This window comes from Nesoenas mayeri, assembly GCF_963082525.1.
Source record: "Nesoenas mayeri genome assembly, chromosome: 2".
Taxonomy (NCBI): domain Eukaryota; kingdom Metazoa; phylum Chordata; class Aves; order Columbiformes; family Columbidae; genus Nesoenas; species Nesoenas mayeri.
The window spans coordinates 5,803,639-5,825,684 of record NC_137543.1 but is presented as its reverse complement, the minus strand read 5'-3'; the positions used below and the strand labels follow the sequence as shown (position 1 = coordinate 5,825,684).

Genomic DNA, 22,046 nt, shown 5'->3' with positions numbered 1-22,046 from the left:
TTCCTAGTACTAAACGTACTAACCAACCTCTGAGTTTCCAGTTATTTATTTCCTAGTTTATTTCCTAGTTTATTTCCAGTTATTTATTTCCTAGTATTAAACGTACTAACCAACCTCTGAGTTTCCAGTTATTTATTTCCTAGTTTATTTCCTAGTTTACTTCCAGTTATTTATTTCCTAGTACTAAACGTACTAACCAACCTCTGAGTTTCCAGTTATTTATTTCCTAGTTTATTTCCTAGTTTATTTCCAGTTATTTATTTCCTAGTACTAAACGTACTAACCAACCTCTGAGTTTCCAGTTATTTATTTCCTAGTTTATTTCCAGTTATTTATTTCCTAGTACTAAACGTACTAACCAACCTCTGAGTTTCCAGTTATTTATTTCCTAGTTTATTTCCTAGTTTATTTCCAGTTATTTATTTCCTAGTACTAAATGTACTAACCAACCTCTGAGTTTCCAGTTATTTATTTCCTAGTTTATTTCCTAGTTTATTTCCAGTTATTTATTTCCTAGTACTAAACGTACTAACCAACCCCTGAGTTTCCAGTTATTTATTAGGGAACCACACCTCAGGACAACACCTTCTTGTTAGAAGTGCCTTTAATTACAATTTATCTATAACTGCTACTTAAGTTTAGAGGAGTGTAAAGCAGTGATTACTGAAAACTGGTCTAAATTACCAGCCATTAAGTGATGTTGACTGCGTAACATTCACTATCAGTGCTTTGCATCACAAAAACACCTCATGGTTCCTCCCTGATAGAAAAGAGCCTCCAAGCGAGGTTTTGGCTGATATCTCATGTCTTCGATTCAAATACAAAATAATCCATCAGTAAATATACGTATTAGCACTAAACACCTCCTTACCTTTCTGCGGCCGGATGATAAAGGATTGCGTGGCGCCGTTCACCAGTCGGCAATACCCGTCTATCAGGTCAGCCATGTTCTCCGCAATGGTCAATGACGGTGCTGTCACTGTCAGAGGCTACAGAGGGGAAACAAACACGGCACCAACAAAGAGGTTTTATTGCGGTTGCAAGCGCCGAGCAGAGCGGCTGAGTCATGGCGCCACAGCTCGGCACGCGCGGTGAACAGAGAAACGCGGGCGAGCAAAGAACGGTGCGGTTTTTGCTTTACCTTTTATGTAGCAAATGTAAAATGCGAGGTTTGGAAAGCACAGCTGATAAAACCCTCCACCCAGACGTAACATTAATCTGGGTTTATTAAGAGGCCGCCAGCTAAACTTTCACTCAACCACTCTTCATTACAACTTCTATGACTTTTACGGCTATAATTACGACAATTCTCACATGGGTGGCATCTTTTTTTCACCCTTTTACAGCAATTTGATACAGTCTCCCACAGCATCCTCACAGCTGAACTGAGGGAGCGCGGTCTGGACGATCGGGTGGTGAGGTGGAGTGTGAACTGGCTGAAGGGAAGAAGCCAGAGAGTCGTGGTCAATGGGGCAGAGCCCAGTTGAGGCCTGGATCCAGTGCAGGGCCTCAGGGGCAGTGCTGGGCCTGTGCTATTCAATATATTCATCAGGGATTTGGACGAGGGAACAGAGTGACTGTCAGCAAGTTTGCTGGTGACACCAAGCTGGGAGGAGTGGCTGACACGGCAGAGGCTGTGCTGCCATCAGAGACCTGGACAGGATGGAGAGCTGGGCGGGAAACATTGAATGAAATAGAACAAGGGCAAGTGTAGAGTCTTGAATCTGGGCAGAACAACCCCAGGTTCCAGTGTAAGTTGGGGAACGAGCTGTTGGAGAGCAGTGTAGGGGAAAGGGACCTGGGGGTCCTGGGGACAGCAGGGTGAGCATGAGCCAGCACTAGGCCCTTGTGGCCAGGAAGCCAATGGTACCTGGGGTGGGTTAGAAGGGGGTGGTCAGTAGGTCAGAGAGGTTCTCCTGCCCCTCTGCTCTGCCCTGGGGAGACCACACCTGGAATATTGTGTCCAGTTGTGGCCCCTCAGTTCCAGCAGGACAGGGAACTGCTGCAGAGAGTCCAGCGCAGGGCAACAAAGATGCTGAAGGGAGTGGAGCATCTCCCGTGTGAGGAAAGGCTGAGGGAGCTGGGGCTCTGGAGCTGGACAAGAGGACACTGAGGGGTCACCTCAGTCATGGTTACAGATATATAAAGGGGGAGTGTCAGGAGGATGGAGCCAGGCTCTTCTCGGTGACAACCAATGATAGGACAAGGGGTAATGGGTACAAAATGGAACACAAGAGGTTCCATTTAAATTTGAGAAGAAACTTGTTCCTGGTGAGAGTGGCAGAGCCTGGCCCAGGCTGCCCAGGGAGGTTGTGGAGTCTCCTTCTGTGCAGACATTCCAACCCGCCTGGACACCTTCCTGTGTAACCTCATCTGGGTGTTCCTGCTCCATGGGGGGATTGCACTGGATGAGCTTTCCAGGTCCCTTCCAATCCCTGACATTCTGGGATTCTGTAATTTATTCTTTGCCCTGAAAAGTAACCTTACCAATTTCAAACAAGATTGAAAAGATAGAAAAGGAGATGAGAGACATATGGACAAGGTATTAATTGTAACAGCACCAACATTCATCACCCTCAGCACAGATTTGCCAACCTGCCCCAGCACTCCTCCAGCACAGTGACTGGTTTGGACCAAGGGAAATATTTTATTTCACTCCCAGCTTTGCCTCCACATCATCTGAGGGAACAAATTTTCCCTCTTTCATATTTCCTCTTTTCACAAAATTCAAGTTGTTCATTTTCCTCTTTAGGACAGAGCATCATATACATATGTAACTATTCAGCTGCATTTAGTATTTTTAAATCAAGTCTCTTTTACTAAAGTGTATGAGCACCGGATGTAAAACCTAAGACATGTAATGAGTTCTTACCCTATTTTAAAACCCCAGAATATCTGACTAGTATGATGACACTCAACTCAACTCAACTCAACTCACACTCAACTTCCATTTCTCCTTAAAGAACGAGAAAAATCAAACAACTGCAGAATGCTCAGAATGCAAAATATTGAACTATAATGTAATTACAGGAGGAGCAAGAACTGAAATCTTCGTACACACTCACACATAAGCAATGCCGAGTTTAAATACACGCATACAAAACTGACTTTACTTTTAGCACATCATAGAAAAACCCAGAATGATGTTACACACCAGAATGAAATCACAATATAGAGAATATCTTCGTTAAGAGTATAATCATCTCCAGCCCTTCCCAGGAAACCCAAAGCCAGTAACAGTCGTATCGTACCTCAGGCGCACCCGCTATCTTGAGTTGCAACATCCCTTTTCTGTCCTTGTCTTCGCTGTTTGAATATTGAATCGTTTGCACCTGATTAAAGTCTGCGAGATGAGTCGGCTGCAGAAAGGCAATGGAAAAAGTGAAGAACAGTTCAAAATGACAAGAAGAAAACACTTTGCCTTTATTCCTGCTATTACAAAAGCACGGGTAGGCTTCGATCTCCAAGCTACACTTGTAGAAACCTGTTCCTCTGTCTCTTTACAGTTTTGTGATATATATATATCCAAATATCTACATGATTTGCAAATTAAACCAAGCCAAGTTTGCCTACAGAGGTCACTGTTGAGTAACTCCAGACACATACTGAAGTACATTGTGGAAACAACCTCTTGGAGGTCAAGACGGAAAACTCAACAGGTTTACACTGGGTATTTGCACTCCGGGCACACTTAACATTCCTCTGGCCTGTTGTAAAAGGTACATTTTTCACCGGTTACGTATTCCTGATCTCCAAACCTTCACGCCACCCTTGAATTAATGTCAATATTAGTTGGACATGGGCTCAATTCAAGTCAAGACGGCAAAGGTCCCACAGATTTTGCTAGAAGCACCTGAATATAAGTTCCTTGCGCTACAAAGTTGTGCAGGAAATAGAGTCAGAATCAGGTAATGAAAAGGGTGTTAAGGATATGAAATAAAGCAAATCAGCCAGCAACGACTGCACAACCACTACGCACCAACTGATTAAACAAGTTCTTCATTTATTCTCCCTAAGAAACAGGAGAATAATTTAGAATAAATTTGCACGTTTGATTGTTAAAAAGTCACCACTTACGCTTCAAATTCCACAAGCAAGCACTTCGCTGGGTACAAAAGCCAATAAATTCAGCGCTAACGCTAACAGTGTCGTGAGTTAACACCCGAATAACAGCTGTATATACTGAATTTCCCAGCCGTTCCGTGCTTAACTCAAAGAACAGACGGGTCATTCCCTTCAGTTCACAACAGGTCGTGGATGTTAAGACACTAACTGAGAAAAATGACTGAAGGAGACTCACGTTTGCACCCTTGTCCGTCAGGTAACTGATTCCTTCCTCAGGGCCGATCGCCAGCTCCACTGAAATAATCCAGCTCGACTGCAGAATGGGAGGAGAAAGACAGGACAACGTTTCAATAGGAAGACAAGACCTCGCTATGGAACACCATCTCCACTGGTACAACTACAGCCTTCAGTAATTCATCTCTACAAGCTGTCACAAACTCCTCAAATATTTTAAATTAATAACATGAAAATCAAGTAATTCTATAAGTAGCAACTCCTCATGACGGGTTTCCTGGGGATGTGTGCTACTCAAAATGCGTTTCCATCGGTTTTATCTGAGGTCTACATGAGAACTATATATTTCCAATATTTCCTCTTCTGGTGGACACTGATATTCATGTTCTATTTTCTACTTTGTTTTCACAAAGCTTGCAGACTTGATGCCCTTGGTCAAAATTTGCTTGACATTGGTAGATTTTAAAAGGCACCAGGGCAAAATTGACCAGCAGAAGAAGCCAAGAAGCCCCATTTCCTCAGGGAACTTTCACAAACAAAGAACCAATAAAACTATTCAATCACGTACAGTTCTTACCCTACTAACGAACGGTGCTTTTAAACAGTAAACTGAGAAAGCTCTAAATAGAATCAAAATACTTTGTTGTTAATGAAACACAAGGACTGACACGGCAGAGGCTGTGCTGCCATCAGAGACCTGGACAGGATGGAGAGCTGGGCGGGGAAACATTGAATGAAATAAAACAAGGGCAAGTGTAGAGTCTTGAATCTGGGCAGAACAACCCCAGGTTCCAGTGTAAGTTGGAGAACGACCCATTAGAGAGCAGCGTAGGGGAAAGGGACCTGCGGGTCCTGGGGACAGCAGGTGACCATGAGCCAGCACTGGGCCCTTGTGGCCAGGAAGGCCAATGGTACCTGGGGTGGATGAGAAGGGGGTGGTCAGTAGGTCAGAGAGGTTCTCCTGCCCCTCTGCTCTGCCCTGGGGAGACCACACCTGGAATCTTGTGTCCAGTTGTGGCCCCTCAGTTCCAGCAGGACAGGGAAGTGCTGCAGAGAGTCCAGCGCAGGGCAAGAAAGATGCTGAAGGGAGTGGAGCATCTCCCGTGTGAGGAAAGGCCGAGGGAGCTGGGGCTCTGGAGCTGGACAAGAGGACACTGAGGGGTGACCTCATCCATGGTTACAGATATATAAAGGGTGAGTGTCAGGAGGATGGAGCCAGGCTCTTCTCAGTGACAACCAATGATAGGACGTGGGACAATGGGTACAAACTGGAACACAGGAGGTTCCACTTAAATATGAGAAGCAACTTGTTCCTGGTGAGGGTGTCAGAGCCTGGCCCAGGCTGCCCAGGGAGGTTGTGGAGTCTCCTTCTGTGCAGACATTCCAACCCGCCTGGACACCTTCCTGTGTAACCTCATCTGGGTGTTCCTGCTCCATGGGGGGATTGCACTGGATGAGCTTTCCAGGGCCCTTCCAACCCCTGACATCCTGGGATTCTGTGACTCGTCTCTACATCACAACAGGAACTTGACAAGCAATTAGGTGTGGAATTAAGCAAAACCAATTAGTCGTAAGTATGCCACGTATTCTGGCGTCACGTTCATCTACTTACGCCGAGCGCGCACTTGAAGCATTCCTTGTCGAATCTGTACACGGGAGAGAGGATCTCAAAGAACTTCAAAATGCTTTCTTCTCTATTGAGGTTGGCAAATTGTCGAAAGGTTTGTTGGATTAATTTCCGTAGCGTTTTGGCCTGTGGGTTAAAATGTTTAAAGGTCGATTATTTTAAATCTCATCAGTGACGACGCACTTGAAGAGTTTTGGTCATTTAGGATCCCTAATAGTTTGTTTATCAATGAGATGCAGACAATTCTAAAGGAAACAAAAAAGAAGCTTCAAAATATAAGTTAACAGTTCCACCTTCTAACTTCTGCTATACATTATAGAGCGAATATCTAAAGATGTTTTGAATAAATTGTAATAAAAGACAACATGTTAACCATTGTAGGAACTATTTGTTCTAGGTTCTTTATTCCTTCCAATTTCTTAACTGTGTACCCATGCAAACCCACAGCAACTTACATCTTTATACTAGATTTTAAATTTGAATCACCATCTCTCACCTGGTAATAACAACCCAGTTGTAGCTGCACCTTAATTTCTGTGCACAGTACCTTAGACTACCTATAATATAGCGGATATAGTCTGGTAATATGCAAAGTAATCTCCATATAAAAATATAACATTTAAATAGAAAATTAAAAATTAATGTAATGGGTAAAACAAACCTTTAAATTCAACTATTTTAACTATATTGCGTATCATTTTATTAAGTGTTTTCAGGGTAGAAATAACCACTTAGAAAGAGCAGCACAAATCATCCTGCCAACATCTGGGATGGAGCAAGACCCCTAATTACATACCCTGAAAAATAAAGTACATAGAGGATACAACCAGGCTTTCAAAAAGTAAAAGGATAACTAAACTAAGAGAGCAAAACCATGCTTATTTTTACAATTTTGCAAGGTTAAGACAGGAATCATCATCGTTCCTCTCCCAAAACATATCGAATGTTTTATTGTAAGAGCGCTCAAACTCTTTGTTCTTTCAGGTGTCTGTAACAGCTCCAGGCACCACAAACACTCCCTTTATTCGTTAGCACTTCCAGTCAGATCAGACGTTTGTTTTTATAAGTCTATAACGAATATTCAGAACTCTAAATAGCCAGAATTTCTTCCTTTGTACAGAGAAAAAACGATGTTAAGGGAACTAAAGGCCTCAGCCTTAAATGAATACAAGGAACTACAGCAAATACCAGGAGCGAGACACTGCAAAAGGAAATAAAGAAATAAAAAAGAAATGAAGGTTTTCAGGCACTCAGTTGTTAAAAGGCACTTTATTCTGCCCGGGGTTTTCTCTCCCAGCCTGTTTCAGCATCATCTTGATTTCCACGCGTATGTTATTTGGCATTTTAAGCCCACAATGTGTAGTCGCAGCCCAGAAGCCAATTGTGTCCTGGGCTGCATCACCAGGAGCGTGGGCAGCGGGCAGGAGGGGATTCTGCCCCTCTGCTCCGCTCTGGTGAGACCCCCCTGCAGACTTTGTAGCAGGGCCTGTTGTGATGGGACAAGGGGTGATGGGTTTAAACTAAAGGAGGGAGGTTCAGGCTGGACATGAGGAAGAAATTTTTGATACTGAGGGTGGTCAAACCCTGGCCCAGCTTGCTCAGGTTCCTCTTGTGCTATCACTTGGTGATCATGCAGCTGATGCAGGGAGCTGCTGCTCTGGTATTTCAAGGTTGACCTCTAGAGGAGGTTTGTAGAGGAGATATGGCTGTGAGGGTGACACAATGGTTCCAGAATCCAATTGTCCACCACAGGGTCCTCATGACTTGCAGGTCACAGTATCACAGAATCCCAGAATGTCAGGGGGTGGAAGGGACCTGGAAAGCTCATCCAGTGCAATCCCCCCATGGAGCAGGAACACCCAGATGAGGTTACACAGGAAGGTGTCCAGGCGGGTTGGAATGTCTGCAGAGGAGACTCCACAACCTCCCTGGGCAGCCTGGGCCAGGTCAGTTGTGCCCCAGGTATCTGGTGGCAACGGCAAGCACAGTGTGGACAAACAGGTCCACTGAGATGTGCTGGGCAAGGCTGCATGGAAATGGATCTTCATTACTGCTTGTGCCCAAGTGCTGGAGACCTGCCCATCATTTTTCAGACTAGATATGAGGAAGAAATTGTTCACAATGAGGGTGGTGAGAGCCTGGCCCAGGTTGGCCAGAGAGGTGGTGGATGAACCATCCCTGGAGACATCCCAGGCCAGGCTGGACGGGGCTCTGAGCAACCCGAGCTGGTGAAGATGTCCCTGCTCATGGCAGAGGTGGCACTGAGGGAGCTTTAAGGTCCCTTCCAACCCAAACTGTTCTATGATTCTGTGATTCTTCTCTAGTGACTCAACAAAAATGGAGGAAAGGCTGAGGGAGCTGAGGCTCTGGAGCTGGACAAGAGGAGACTGAGGGGTGACCTCATTCATGGTTATAAATATATAAAGGGTGAGTGTCAGGAGGATGGAGCCAGGCTCTTCTCGGTGACAACCAATGATAGGACAAGGGGTAATGGGTTCAAACTGGAACACAAAAGGTTCCACTTAAATTTGAGAAGAAACTTGTTCCTGGTGAGGGTGGCAGAGCCTGGCCCAGGCTGCCCAGGGAGCTTGTGGAGTCTCCTTCTGTGCAGACATTCCAACCCGCCTGGACACCCTCCTGTGTAACCTCATCTGGGTGTTCCTGCTCCATGGGGGGATCGCACTGGATGAGCTTTCCAGGTCCCTTCCAACCCCTGACATTCTGGGATTCCCTGATTATTTCCTACAGACACTCTGTGACCAGCTAATATATAGACATCTTTAAACCTTTGACCTCTCTTTCATTTAATGAGCTCTCTAAATAAAGCTGAACTTTCTCTTTTTAAACCCCACCATACTTTTCACTGTTAAATATTTTGCTTTTTCATTGTTCCAGTCTTCTTCTCTCCCTATATATGGAGATATCCTCTGTAACTGGCATCTCCTACATGTAAAACATCAACAAATGTGATTACCACTACGTGCTAAGAAATAATTCATTTTGTGGCCATCAGGATCCCTCCTTCACCCGCCAGTTCAAAATCATCAGTCATTCAATCACCTGAACCCATCCTGGATTATTTTCTTGGGGATTTCACTCTCATTAAAAAGCAGACCCACTTTCCTTCCCTTGTTTTTCCTCTTCATATGTCCAACATTTTTTCCATGTCTTTGCAAGGTTCTCCTCAGCTTCACCTTCTTGCAGAACGTCGTTCTGCTCCCATCTCCATTGCAAGATTTCTAAAGAACACTTTTCTTTTGCTGGCCAGTTTTCCAGCTCCATACCATCATTTTTTGATATAGTGATTCATTCTTTTATGTCTGGAGTCTTTGACAATTCCTCCCGTTAGCAGGGAACACAGTTTCAGATAAGTGCTTCAATTAAAATGCAGACGGATTACTGAAATCCACTTGACTTCATTAACCCCTCCACGACAGATCTTTTGTGTTCTTTTAAATCATGAGATAGAAACTTTCTAAATCTGAATTCTATTATTGCTATCAAACCATTCCTGCTTACCAAAAACACCTCAAAAATGCCAATTTGTGATTTATACGTTCACATATGAATGGCGAGAGATGTTTTAGCAAGACAGCGATAGTTGTGAAAAGACTTGGTGATCATTCTTAACCCCCATTTTTAAAACATGTGAAGAAAAATTAGCATTTTGTAACTCTGGGAACATATGGACATCAATGGGAGTGAGATTTGACTAATATTTATAGCCTTAACTAGGATTAATATAAGTGGAAATTACTGGAGATCTTCCTCTAATGGGTCAGATACAGCCTGGAGCAAGGAAGGTGAATATGGTTAATCAAGTTGCCACTAAAAATATGCTGGTTTCTTCTAGGTTGCTTTTTCTGCAGAAGCCGTATAACTATATGGTGAAAATGTGAACACAATTTGATATCTGCCTATTTATTTAAGCAGCAATTGACTGGGACTGTAATTACCTTCACTGAATCCAGTAAACTCTTCGGAAAGAAACGTCTTAAACCAACATCTTTCCTGGAACAAAAACACACAGAGGATTAATATAAAAAAACGTTGTGTGATATTCTATTGCTCTTTACTAGGGTGGCGTTTGGGGTTTGTTTTGGTTTTATTTTTAACCGGCACATGCAATACAGTAAATTATTTTCACTGTAAAGTCCGTGATAACCTCTGAGTACCAAACGCAGTCCCATGTGTAGTCTATTGAGCAGTCCGACTGACATCCTACTACTGTTTGACCCTTTGCAGCACTATAGTGACGGCTTTTCAATTTTCTGTCGCATTTTCCTCATAATCAGCATCCAACGTTATAATTCCCACCTTTTTAAATTGCGGGTGATCTCACATTCCGCGTCTATAAATCAGGTTCCTGATTCTCGAGGCGAACTCGCATTTTGCCAACTGAATTCCACCGAGCTCATTTTTACACTTGGAAATAGGGCTGAACCTCAGTTTGAAACCCAGAGCCGTGAGGATTAAATATTGTTTGTGGCTCAGATGTGCTGCACCAACTTATTTCCGATGGGTGTACGTATCACTACAACTATACAACAATTAGCTTCGAGAAGAGATATGTCAGTGCAGATCATTATACAACCATTGCTGTGTATTGACAAGGATCATGGATGAAAACATTGTGATGAAATTGGTTCATCCACAGGAGATAACTCATTCAGTACAGGGGGAACTGCAATTTACCTATCAATTACAAGCTAACGAGCCACAGATCAGGGATACTGGAGGTGGAAGATGAGCTAGAAGGCACAGAGCCACATCTTCTGATATGCCCAGCTTGGCAAACCAAGGGGCAAAGCTGAGACCCCTCAACGCCGCCCGGGACTTGTTGAGACTTGTCCATCTTTTGCAGTCACCACTTTCCCCCCTAGACTTTTCTTTATTCAGAGAGCTATGAAAAAGCTCACCTAAAACAGCACAGGTAGGGAATCCAGCACCATGAGGACCCTCAGCCCACCAGCTTCACCAAGGGAATGGAACCAGACATCGGAGGACACTGTGCTCCTGAGCTGCAAACCCCAGCATCCTCACTGCAGGACACGGGAGGCCATACATCATCATACAAGTCCTGTCATCCACACTGTGGGGCCGTAAGAGAGACTGGATCTCTCACTTTTTTTCTTTCTTCCTTTGTTCCAGTATAAGTTGGGGAATGAGCTGCTGGAGAGCAGTGGAGGGGAAAGGGACCTGGGGGTCCTGGGGACAGCAGGGTGACCATGAGCCAGCACTGGGCCCTTGTGGCCAGGAAGCCAATGGTACCTGGGGTGTGTTAGAAGGGGGTGGTCAGTAGGTCAGAGAGGTTCTCCTGCCCCTCTGCTCTGCCCTGGGGAGACCACACCTGGAATCTTGTGTCCAGTTGTGGCCCCTCAGTTCCAGCAGGATAGGGAACTGCTGCAGAGAGTCCAGCGCAGGGCAACAAAGATGCTGAAGGGAGTGGAGCATCTCCCGTGTGAGGAAAGGCTGAGGGAGCTGGGGCTCTGGAGCTGGACAAGAGGACACTGAGGGGTGACCTCAGTCATGGTTACAGATATATAAAGGGGGAGTGTCAGGAGGATGGAGCCAGGCTCTTCTCGGGGACAATCAGTGATAGGACAAGGGGTAATGGGTACAAACTGGAACACAGGAGGTTCCACTTAAATATGAGAAGAAACTTGTTCCTGGTGAGGGTGTCAGAGCCTGGCCCAGGCTGCCCAGGGGGGTTGTGGAGTCTCCTTCTGTGCAGACATTCCAACCCGCCTGGACACCTTCCTGTGTAACCTCATCTGGGTGTTCCTGCTCCATGGGGGGATTGCACTGGATGAGCTTTCCAGGTCCCTTCCAACCCCTGACACTCTGGGATTCTGTGATTCTCTCCGCTCTTTCCTTCTCTCCTTTTTTCTATTCCCCTATTTCTTTGTCTCTCCTTCCGTGAGTGTTGATATATTACTCTCTTTCTCCCTCTCTTATACCTTAGTTTTCCTTCCCTCTCTACCACTCTCTTGCCCTTTTGAACATATAAGGGTAACATTATCTTTAAGCTCTGCTGTTGGATTCTGCTTAAATTTCATATTATAGCTCCTGATGGTTGCCAATATATCGCTCGTAGTAGGTCTTTTGCTGGTCATGTGTTGATAAGCTCTGTTATACTTTTGCCAAGTCACCATTCGCTGTCACCAACATTCCAACAAGTACTTTTAGTAAAACTCACAATTGAATTGGACCCCAGAGGTGATTGTCCGTCATTCACTTCACATAACGGCGCAGAATTAACCCAGAGTTAACTCACGCCTGGTTTCATCTGTTGAGTCAGGGCCCGTGTCGCATTCAAACACATCCCTCATTCCATCTGTTGGGTTGGGACAGCCATGTATATCAAATTTTGCACGACTGTAAGCTAGTTGTATAGCAACAGTATGAAATAAAGCTTTGCACAACTGGATGCTTTGAACAGAAACAGAAATTCACCTTGAATTCCCACACGTTAGCAAGCCTGAGATACCGAGTATATATATTTACCGCAACGTAGCGGTGCAAGAAAACCAACACTGAAGTCAATATAAGACGCATACTTCAAACAATAAACCAGTGTTTTTAAAGACAAATCATATAAAATTTCACGACTCGGAACAGCATCTGTGCAATGACAGCGAGAAAACTGCCCTACATGTTAATTCCTTTGATGCGTTTCTTCTCAAATGCAAATTACACGTGGTTTATCGTTAAATAAAGCTAACGGGCTATTACCATCTAAATAACATGCAAAGACATTTTGACGAGGAATATATTAGTTAAGCATGGAAGAGAAATGGCGTTTTCAGAAATGAAGTGCCCGACAACGCTCAGGATTATTTAATTGTGCTGCGGAATTTGGCTGCCACACTCTGATTTGATTCGTTATTATAAGATGGAGAGTATTCTGCCCAAATCTGCGTGGAACAAACTCAGAAGGAATTCTTAGTCGCTAACAACAAAACACAACTCTTCATAAAATTGTCCACAAAGAGTATCTTGCGTTTCACTGAGTAGCAAATTTATTTACTGGAGGAGAATTTAACGTAAGAGGCAACTGGATTTAACCCCATGGTCAACAACAAACTGTGCGTTCCTATAAGTAAAGAGAATAACGTGATATCGGAACAACCCAACAGTTGTAAACACCCAACCCTACAAACTCCTCCTTGAGATAGACACCAACTCCATCCTCCAAATGAACACCTCAGACAATTGTTTTCTAATTGCCAGGGAGAGATAATTAGCGGCGAGATTCTGGTTCATCGTCATGTGTTTAACCTCATCTACTCCATCCTACTTGTGGCCTTTATTTTTTCATGCATAAACTTCAATAGGATTAATAAAATACCAACTAGGGATAGATGATACCACTTGTCATATAGAGATAAGCAGCTTTAGGCTAACATATATCTTTATTTCTATCTCTCATCTCAATTGAAGTTGCAACAAAAAAGTAATGTTAAATTAACATAATAGACTTTAAAGCGCTTTTTACAACATCGTGGCTGCAGCTGTTCCTTCGTATAGCTCCTATTTTTCTATACATGTAATTATCCCTGTTCTATGCTAAAAGGCTTCACATTTATTATGAACAAATTCTTCTTTCATTCCATCAAGGCCCAACTATGAAAGGCTACTTAACGGTTCGATTCTATCGAGCGCTTCCCGTCCAGATTTGGTCTCGTATGAAAACCTGATCAAAGATGAATATACATCAAATAGACGTCGGACAAAGGCGGGAGAGAAGCGATCCCACCAAATGCAAAAATCACCATTGAAAAATTGCACTCAGCTGGTTAAGTGTCTCTTGATGGACTAAAACGAGCGTAAAAAATACCCATAAACAAACAAAAAGCCTCACTTGAGAAAGAAATATGACTTGTGTAGATAAAGCTTTACGAGCTGTTAAGGCGGTAAATCGAAGGAGCACGTTTTGGGGATAGTTGGTGCTTTTTGCAGACTCTTACTGGTTTATAATTATCTTTGGCTACTTTAAGGTGCTTTTATCCTTCATTTCTCCCAGCTGAATCCCACAAAACCCACATTTTGCTTCTCAACAAACAAAACTTGAAGTGCACAACTCTGCACTTCCAATTTCACGTGCCATTCCTGTTGCGATTATTAATACTTCATGTCACCTCTTACAACCCTCGTATCCTTCGTCTCAACGTTTCCAAAGTTATTAACCTAATTATTCATGTTTGTAGCTTATGAGTTGCTGACCTAAAAATACCTTTCTTAAGTTCTTGCTGGAACACACACAAACTTCTTTTCCCGAAGAGGAGGACGTGGGATCCAAATCACACAGAATCACAGAATCACAGAATCGACTGGGTTGGAAAAGACCTCAGAGATCATCCAGTCCAACCCTTGGTCCAACTCCAGCCCATTGACTAGATCATGGCACTAAGTGCCATGGCCAATCTCAGCTTAAAAACCTCCAGGGACGGTGAGTCTAGCACCTCCCTGGGCAGCCATTCCAATGCCTGACCACTCTCTCTGCACAGAATTGCTTTCTAATAGCCAGCCTCAATTTCCCCTGGTAGAGTTGAAGCCCATGGCCCCTTGTCCTATTGCTGATGCCTGGGAGAAGAGACCAATCTCCACCTGGCTACAACTGCCCTTCAGGTAGTTCTAGAGAGTGCTGAGCTCACCTCTAAGCCTCCTCTTCTCCAGACTAAACAAGCCCAGCTCCCTCAGCCTCTCCCCATAGGGCTTGTGTTCAAGTCCCTTCCCCAGTCTTGTTGCTCTTCTCTGGACCCGCTCCAGCACTTCAATCTCTTTCCTGAGCTGAGGGGCCCAGAACTGAACACAATACTCCAGGTGTGGCCTCCCCAATGCAGAGCACAGGGGAAGGATCACTGCCCTTGTCCTGCTGACCACGCCGGTTTGGATACAGGACAGGACACCATTGGCCTTCTTGGGCACCTGGGCACACTGGTGGCTCATGTTGAGCTTCCTGTCAATTAGTCCCCCCAGGTCCCTTTCTGCCTGGCTGCTCTCCAGTCACTCTGTGCCCAGCCTGGAGCGCTGCAGGGGGTTGTTGTGGCCAAAGTGCAGCACCCGGCACTTGGCCTTGTTGAACTTCATCCCATTGGAATCAGCCCATTTTTCCACTCTATCCAGATCCCTCTGCAGAGCCCTCCTGCCTTCCCGCAGGTCAACACTTCCTCCCAGCTTGGTGTCATCAGCAAATTTGCTGATGATGGTCTCAATCCCCTCATCTAAATCATCAATAAAGACGTTAAACAGGACTGGACCCAACACTGACCACTGGGGACACCACTAGTGACTGGCCGCCAGCTGGATTCAGCCCCATTCACCAGCACTCTCTGTCTCCAGCCACAGGATACTGAAATATTTTCTATATCCCCTTTTAGCTTTGTTCATCTGCTCACCCTGTTCATCTTGATTAGTCCTGTCTCATTTCTTAATGCATCTCCTCATATCTCTACTAGTGGCTACTGACACAAAAACATAACCAAAGCTTTACAAATTCTGCACAGAGGAGCACTATATACATAGCAGGCACTATAGAAATAAGCAGGTAATTCATTAGAGTTGTCTCTACTGAATAGAATCCTACAATTTCCCACCAAATCCTTGTGAACTTATTCATTGTGATGAATAATCTTCCACATCTAAATATTCTAATTTTACGCCACTACAAGTTAGCACAAGTATTTTATTAAAAATGCAATTAAATAGAGACTTTGCTGCTACACCAACCTTTAATCCCAATTTTATGTTTAACTGGCCAGCATCTTTTCACCAAGTAGTGATGGGCAAACCATTGGGGTGTGTATGTACAAAACATCATTCCACTAAATTACTACAGATAAACCCAGTTTTTCAATCCCTGAAGCTTCTAAAGAACTTTGGGTTGCTTGGAGTGAAGCCATTTAATGTACAACATGATTCAATAACCAAAATACTTCCAGTATAAGGATGTTTCTTGGTCTTCTTAAAACTCGGGACACACAAGTAATGAAGTTGCTAATTGCAAGGTCACAGTACAGAAAATCCACATATGGATCAAACAGAAATAATAAAAAGAATATCACAAACATTTACAAGCAACCCAAACTTTATCACAGATTAGTCACAAGTGAAGAATGGAACTATGCACAGAAAAGCATTTAGAAATAAAAATCACCTTAGAACTACACTTGATGAACCGAGAAACACTAGCAAAGTCGTAACAAAAAATCGTAATAAGCCTCATGATGAAGTTTAAACAAGTCCCAACGTTGTTTTCCCGAACCAAAGGTGCTTCTTCTACTTCCACACCTTGATAGGTTTCATCATCTTTATATTAAAGCATTTAAAGATCTCAACAAGCTTTGTGGAATAAAGGATTTCAGCACGAACGGTGCGTTATTGAACTGAATTTAATGTTCCCGAGGAAGAAACAGCTCAACCCTCAAGCTAGAACACAATACTTACTCTAACACTTCATAGTTGGACTTCTTCTCCAACGCGTTGCCCCTCATCTCTCCATAGGATCTCCTGAAGTCAGGAAAAAGATGGGAAAGCGACAATTATTGGACAATCAAACTACAAGATCGATGCAGCCAAATCTTCTGGAGACTTTCCATTAGAAAACACCGGAATAAATTCAACTCTCAATATTAAGACGTTATTCTCCTACCTCATTAGATTCGATATTTATTTTTAAAAGTTATTTAATGTATGGGGGGAAATAATAAGCTAATAAATAAATGGTTGTTGGAGGAGGGTTGGGATAATTGTTTACACTGAGAAAGTGCTTATGGTAAGGTGGTTTTAGTGTTGGTTGACAAAATAATCATAGATTATTATACTCATCACATATTTTGAAATAAAGCACCTACAACTTTGTAGATGTATAAGGAATTTGTGGTTACTAAAGAAGTTTTGTTTGCTCTGGGGCTACCAGGAATATTTAAGCAAAGACATCAGGTTCTACCTCGGCCACTTCAGAAGCTGAAATTTTGCTGTATTTGGGAAAATACTGTTCAAAGGACAATTTTGTTCTGTTAACCAGCTGATATTTGCCATTAATTTCTTATCAATTTTATTTCTTCCCGAATCTCCCCGTGGCGTAACTACAGAAAATATTTCAGGCTGGAAATTCGCCATAAATGAGCAAAAAACCAAACGACGCGTTTCAAAAGCTGCTCTCTCAAGATCTCTTCATCTGATACATTTATCTTCATTTTCCAGCTGTCCAAAGGGTGGACAAGAACGCCAAAAACACCCTTAAGACGTAATGGTTGGAAAATAGCACATTAAAAATGAGTAAATGCTGAGAGAAAAGGAAGCTACATTTTATATTTAAAGAAATTATTGAGCTGTAGGATTGACATACGCACAATAAGACTATTTGCTAAATAACACCACAGATGCTTCTTTTTTAAAGTCTATTTCGCTGGGCTTTACAGGCCTTTGAATTATTCAAACGAAGAATTCACCCAAAAGGCAGTATCAAGATGTAATTAATTAAAATGTTAAAATTAATGTTAATTTAAAAATCATTAGAAATTGCTTACAATACCGTCTATTGCGTTTTTCTTCAGATTCCTTTGTAGGGAAAAAGCGTGATGATGTTTTATTCTGACGTACCAGTCGGAAATCAATGAACAATGAACAGTTTTCAAACTAATGTATCTATTCTGTCAGAAACATGTTGAATAATAAATGAAATGATGGGCTTACCGGATTTCAAGACAACCCAGTTTCAGAGCAATTTCCTGGTCCACTTGATCCGCTATTTCTAACATATAGTCATTTTTCACCTACAGCAAAAGAAACAGGTATGTATCACAGAAGATCACTGCCCATACAGACTAAATTATTGACCAAACAACTTTCCAATCAATCCATCTTAAACCCTTCCTAATCTACATTAATATTAGTTATGTTTTATTAAAATATAATACAAATCTTCACAGGCGGTTGAGCAGATGGTGGCACCTGCAGACAAGATATGGGACCCTACGTTGTGTTTCTGAAGCGTCTCGGTCAACAGGGTTTAATTTTTTCGGTGTATCTAATCATGGATATAAACCAGACAAATGTCCGTGCATTAATGTGAAAATGAAAATCCATTCTGGCGCCACATTGGAGTCATTTATACAGTTATTAAAAAGAAATAGACAATAAGAAGGAAGAGAACTAGAGCTGAAGAATCTTGTCTTCACTTTTGACCATTCACATATCTCTACAGAAATACAACTTTTCTTCAATACCTCCTGTTATCCTCTATCTTATGAAACCATAAGCTACTAATACACAAATTGAAATATGTAGACTTAATAATTGTCGATTTTTTAATTCCGTTTACAATTAATGTGAAACAGCATTTGAGTTTTACTGGTAACACTTACAAAGAGTTATCTGATAAAAGGTTAAAGAAAAAGCCCCTCAACACCATAGACTATATATCTGGTAATTACAATGGCTGCAAGTGATATAAACTGGGAGAGATGGATCCAGCAAGTGAAGACATTTTGATTTTGTATTTTCATTCAAAACCCTGAAGGCCCCTAAGTGCAGAGAGTCACTTGTGTCGGCCAAGTAACAGTCATTGCTCCAATGGATGAAACATCTAATTTAAGAAATAATTTACAAAGAACTATCAGTTACATGAACACACGTGTCACATGTATCTACAGAACGTATCATGGATATGGATCAATGGGCTGAGGCCAATTGTCTGAGGTTCAACAACCTTGAACCCTGGGGTCAGTTTTGGACCCCTCACCATAAGAAGGACACTGAGGTGCTGGAGTGAGTTGAGAGAAGGGAACGGAGCTGGGGAAGGGGCTGGAGCACAAGTGTGATGGGAGCGGCTGAGGGACCTGGGGGGTTCAGCTGGAGAACAGGAGCTGAGGGGAGACCTTCTGATCTCTGAACTGCCTGAAAGGAGCTTGGAGCATGGAGGGGGTTGGTCTCTTCTCTCGAGGAACAAGCACCAGGATGAGAGGAAATGGCCTCAAGTTGCACCAGGGGAGGTTTAGCTTGGATATTTAGAACAATTTCTTCTCAGAAAGGGTTGTCGGGCATTGGAACAGGCTGCCCAGGGCAGTGGTGGAGTCACCATCCCTGGAGCAGTTTAAAAGATGTGTAGATGTGGTGCTCAGGGACACGATTTAGGGACACGGCCGTGTAAGGTTAATGGACTTGATCCTAAGGGTCTCGTCCAACCTAAATGAAATGAAATTATCCTGTTTTCTATTTATTTATAAGATATGACAGAATATTCCATTCATCTGAACGACTCAGCATAGAAGACAGTGCAGAAACATTGTCTTTTGCATGGGGCATTTAGCGTCCTATTCTTCAGCATCAAGCAGCACCACCGAGAAGAGCCCAGCACTGGTTTCCTTGCCCCATTCCTTCAGGTATTTCTGCAAATTGATAAGATCCCCCAGGGCCCTCTATTCTTCCATTTGCCATTAGTCTTCATTCTATTGCAGAATAGTGAAGCGTTTCTCTAAGAGAAAATCTTCTGTAATCAAAGTTTTGTTTGACTTCAAATCAGAGCTACCTCGACGCCTTCATATACAGCACAGCATAATAACTTAAATGGAAAATCAGATTACTTCTGCTCATCAGTGAGGAGATGAAACCTGCATTTTTGATGTCAGAGCCACGCTCAGAGTGTTTAAACCAGGAATTTGATATCCAGACTCTCAGGTTACTACCATCAGTGGCCTTTGCAGTCCCAACCAGACCTTGTCCCCGAGGCTACGTGGGGATATTTGAAAAATAAGTAACAAACTGAAAATGCAAATTCTATGTGAGTTCAGGTCTTATATGGATGCTCATATTCCAGAAATATATAGAGCGAAAAGAAACTACAACCTATTTATTTCTTCTTGATATCATCTACACTGAAGTTTAATGAACTCACAGAATCCCAGAATGTCAGGGGTGGAAGGGACCTGGAAAGCTCATCCAGTGCAATCCCCCCATGGAGCAGGAACACCCAGATGAGGTTACACAGGAAGGTGTCCAGGCGGGTTGGAATGTCTGCACAGAAGGAGACTCCACAACCTCCCTGGGCAGCCTGGGCCAGGCTCTGACACCCTCACCAGGAACAAGTTGCTTCTCACATTTAAGTGGAACCTCCTGTGTTCCAGTTTGAACCCATTACCCCTTGTCCTATCATTGGTTGTCACCGAGAAGAGCCTGGCTCCATCCTCCTGACACTCCCCCTTTCTATATCTGTAACCATGAATGAGGTCACCCCTCAGTGTCCTCTTGTCCAGCTCCAGAGCCCCAGCTCCCTCAGCCTTTCCTCACACGGGAGATGCTCCACTCCCTGCAGCATCTTTGTTGCCCTGCGCTGGACTCTCTCCAGCAGTTCCCTGTCCTGCTGGAACTGAGGGGCCACAACTGCACACAAGATTCCAGGTGTGGTCTCCCCAGGGCAGAGCAGAGGGGCAGGAGAACCTCTCTGACCTACTGACCACCCCCTTCTCATCCACCCCAGGTACCATTGGCTTCCTGGCCACAAGGGCCCAGTGCTGGCTCATGGTCATCCTGCTGTCCCCAGGACCCCCAGGTCCCTTTCCCCTACACTGCTCTCCAATAGGTCGTTCCCCAATTTACACTGGAACCTGGGGTTGTTGTGCCCAGATTCAAGACTCTACACTTGCCCTTGTTCTATTTCATTCAATGTTTCCCCGCCCAGCTCTCCATCCTGTCCAGGTCTCTGATGGCAGCACAGCCTCTGCCATGTCAGCCACTCCTCCCAGCTTGGTGTCACCAGCAAACTTGCTGATAGTACATCCCAGTCCAGAGATATATATATAGATATTTCATAAAGGTGGAGTAAATTACAAATAATCCTTTCACCCACAATTCAGCCAACAGAAACTCCCTTTGCTGATTTATTGTATCTGAAGTTCCTCAGTCCAGTAACGCAGAGTTTCGAGTCTTTCAAATTCATTACAATATTCAACCTGAAGAGTGGGATAAAAATGCCTTTGCCTAAGAAATGAGATGAAAACATAGGAAAAAATACCCTCCTTTGGTGTCCACAAGTGACTGACATGTTCACAAAATCAGTCATCACACCCTCTCATCAAAATTAATTGATTATCCTAAAGCACTGCATATACATTACATACACCTATTTATTATTGTGCTTCAATTTTGGAAGGTGTACAGAGAGATTCTAAGACTCAGGGAGCCTGTGGTTCTAATCTTGTGGTCTAATTAGATTGAGTAGCATCTTACTATGGATAGTAAATGCAATAAATTGATAGCAGGAATTAATTTTATCTCATTTTTTATCCGCAACCTGTCCGCACACATTCTTCTTTAAATTTTAGTACGTCTAAGGAAAAAGTAAAGAAAGCAGATTTAATTTCTACTCCCAGAATACTAATGAGAACTTCTCTTATCACCTTTAATTCTTCTGGACTGTTCTCTTTGAGATGGCATTAGATCAATGCACAAACTAATGCTCGTGCAGAGATTAGATAAGAATTGTGCAGGAGGTTCAGCACGGGCCCCATAACCTCCTAAGGAAAAAACCTGAACAAATCTTCAATGGAAGAGACAGAACGGATAATTTAATGGTAATTAAGTGCAATGCCACAAGGCAATTGAATAGTTTTCCTAAAAGTCTTTTGTGCTTGCTCAATTATTATTTTTATTATTGTTGTTAATACAGTTAAATGAGAAGATCTTTTGTCTGTTTAAGAGAAAAAAGGCCCTCTCTTGAAGAGCATAAAACCTATATAAATAGACACAAAAATGAAGCTGTGACAAATCTAAAGAATTTTGTTTTTTCTGTTCACTACGAATTCAGGAGTTAAGAGGGAGGGTGAATCCTGACCTGTGGGGTGTGGGACAGTCAACATGGCTTCACCAAGGAGAAGTCGTGCCTGACCAACCTCATTGACTTTTATGAGGACATAACAAGGTGGATGGATGATGGCGGAGCGGTGCACGTGGTCTGCCTTGACTTGAGTGAGGCATTTGACACAGTCTCCCACAGCATCCTCACAGCTGAACTGAGGGAGTGCGGTCTGGACCATCGGGTGGTGAGGTGGAGTGTGAACTGGCTGAAGGGAAGAAGCCAGAGAGTCGTGGTCAATGGGGCAGAGCCCAGTTGGGGCCT

At 43.3% G+C, this 22,046-nt stretch overlaps 1 protein-coding gene across 27 annotated transcripts in view; it reads right to left on the bottom strand.

The window, feature by feature from the left end:
* The window catches only part of PTK2 (protein tyrosine kinase 2), a gene marked incomplete at both ends in the record, with an annotated part of 129,689 nt that overhangs the window by 71,547 nt on the left and 36,096 nt on the right, over positions 1 to 22,046 (bottom strand). For 22 of the 27 annotated variants that reach the window (XM_080339663.1, XM_080339661.1, XM_080339659.1 and 19 more), the window contains 7 exons: positions 872 to 989; positions 3,252 to 3,359; positions 4,301 to 4,378; positions 5,912 to 6,052; positions 9,883 to 9,937; positions 16,376 to 16,438; positions 17,627 to 17,706. In XM_080339663.1, coding sequence (XP_080195789.1) covers positions 872 to 989; positions 3,252 to 3,359; positions 4,301 to 4,378; positions 5,912 to 6,052; positions 9,883 to 9,937; positions 16,376 to 16,438; positions 17,627 to 17,706 — 643 coding nt within the window. Of the gene's footprint in view, positions 1 to 863; positions 990 to 3,251; positions 3,360 to 4,300; positions 4,379 to 5,911; positions 6,053 to 9,882; positions 9,938 to 16,375; positions 16,439 to 17,626; positions 17,707 to 22,046 lie in introns of all 27 variants that reach the window. The other 5 variants (XM_080339650.1, XM_080339653.1, XM_080339656.1 and 2 more) reach the window with 2 other exon arrangements.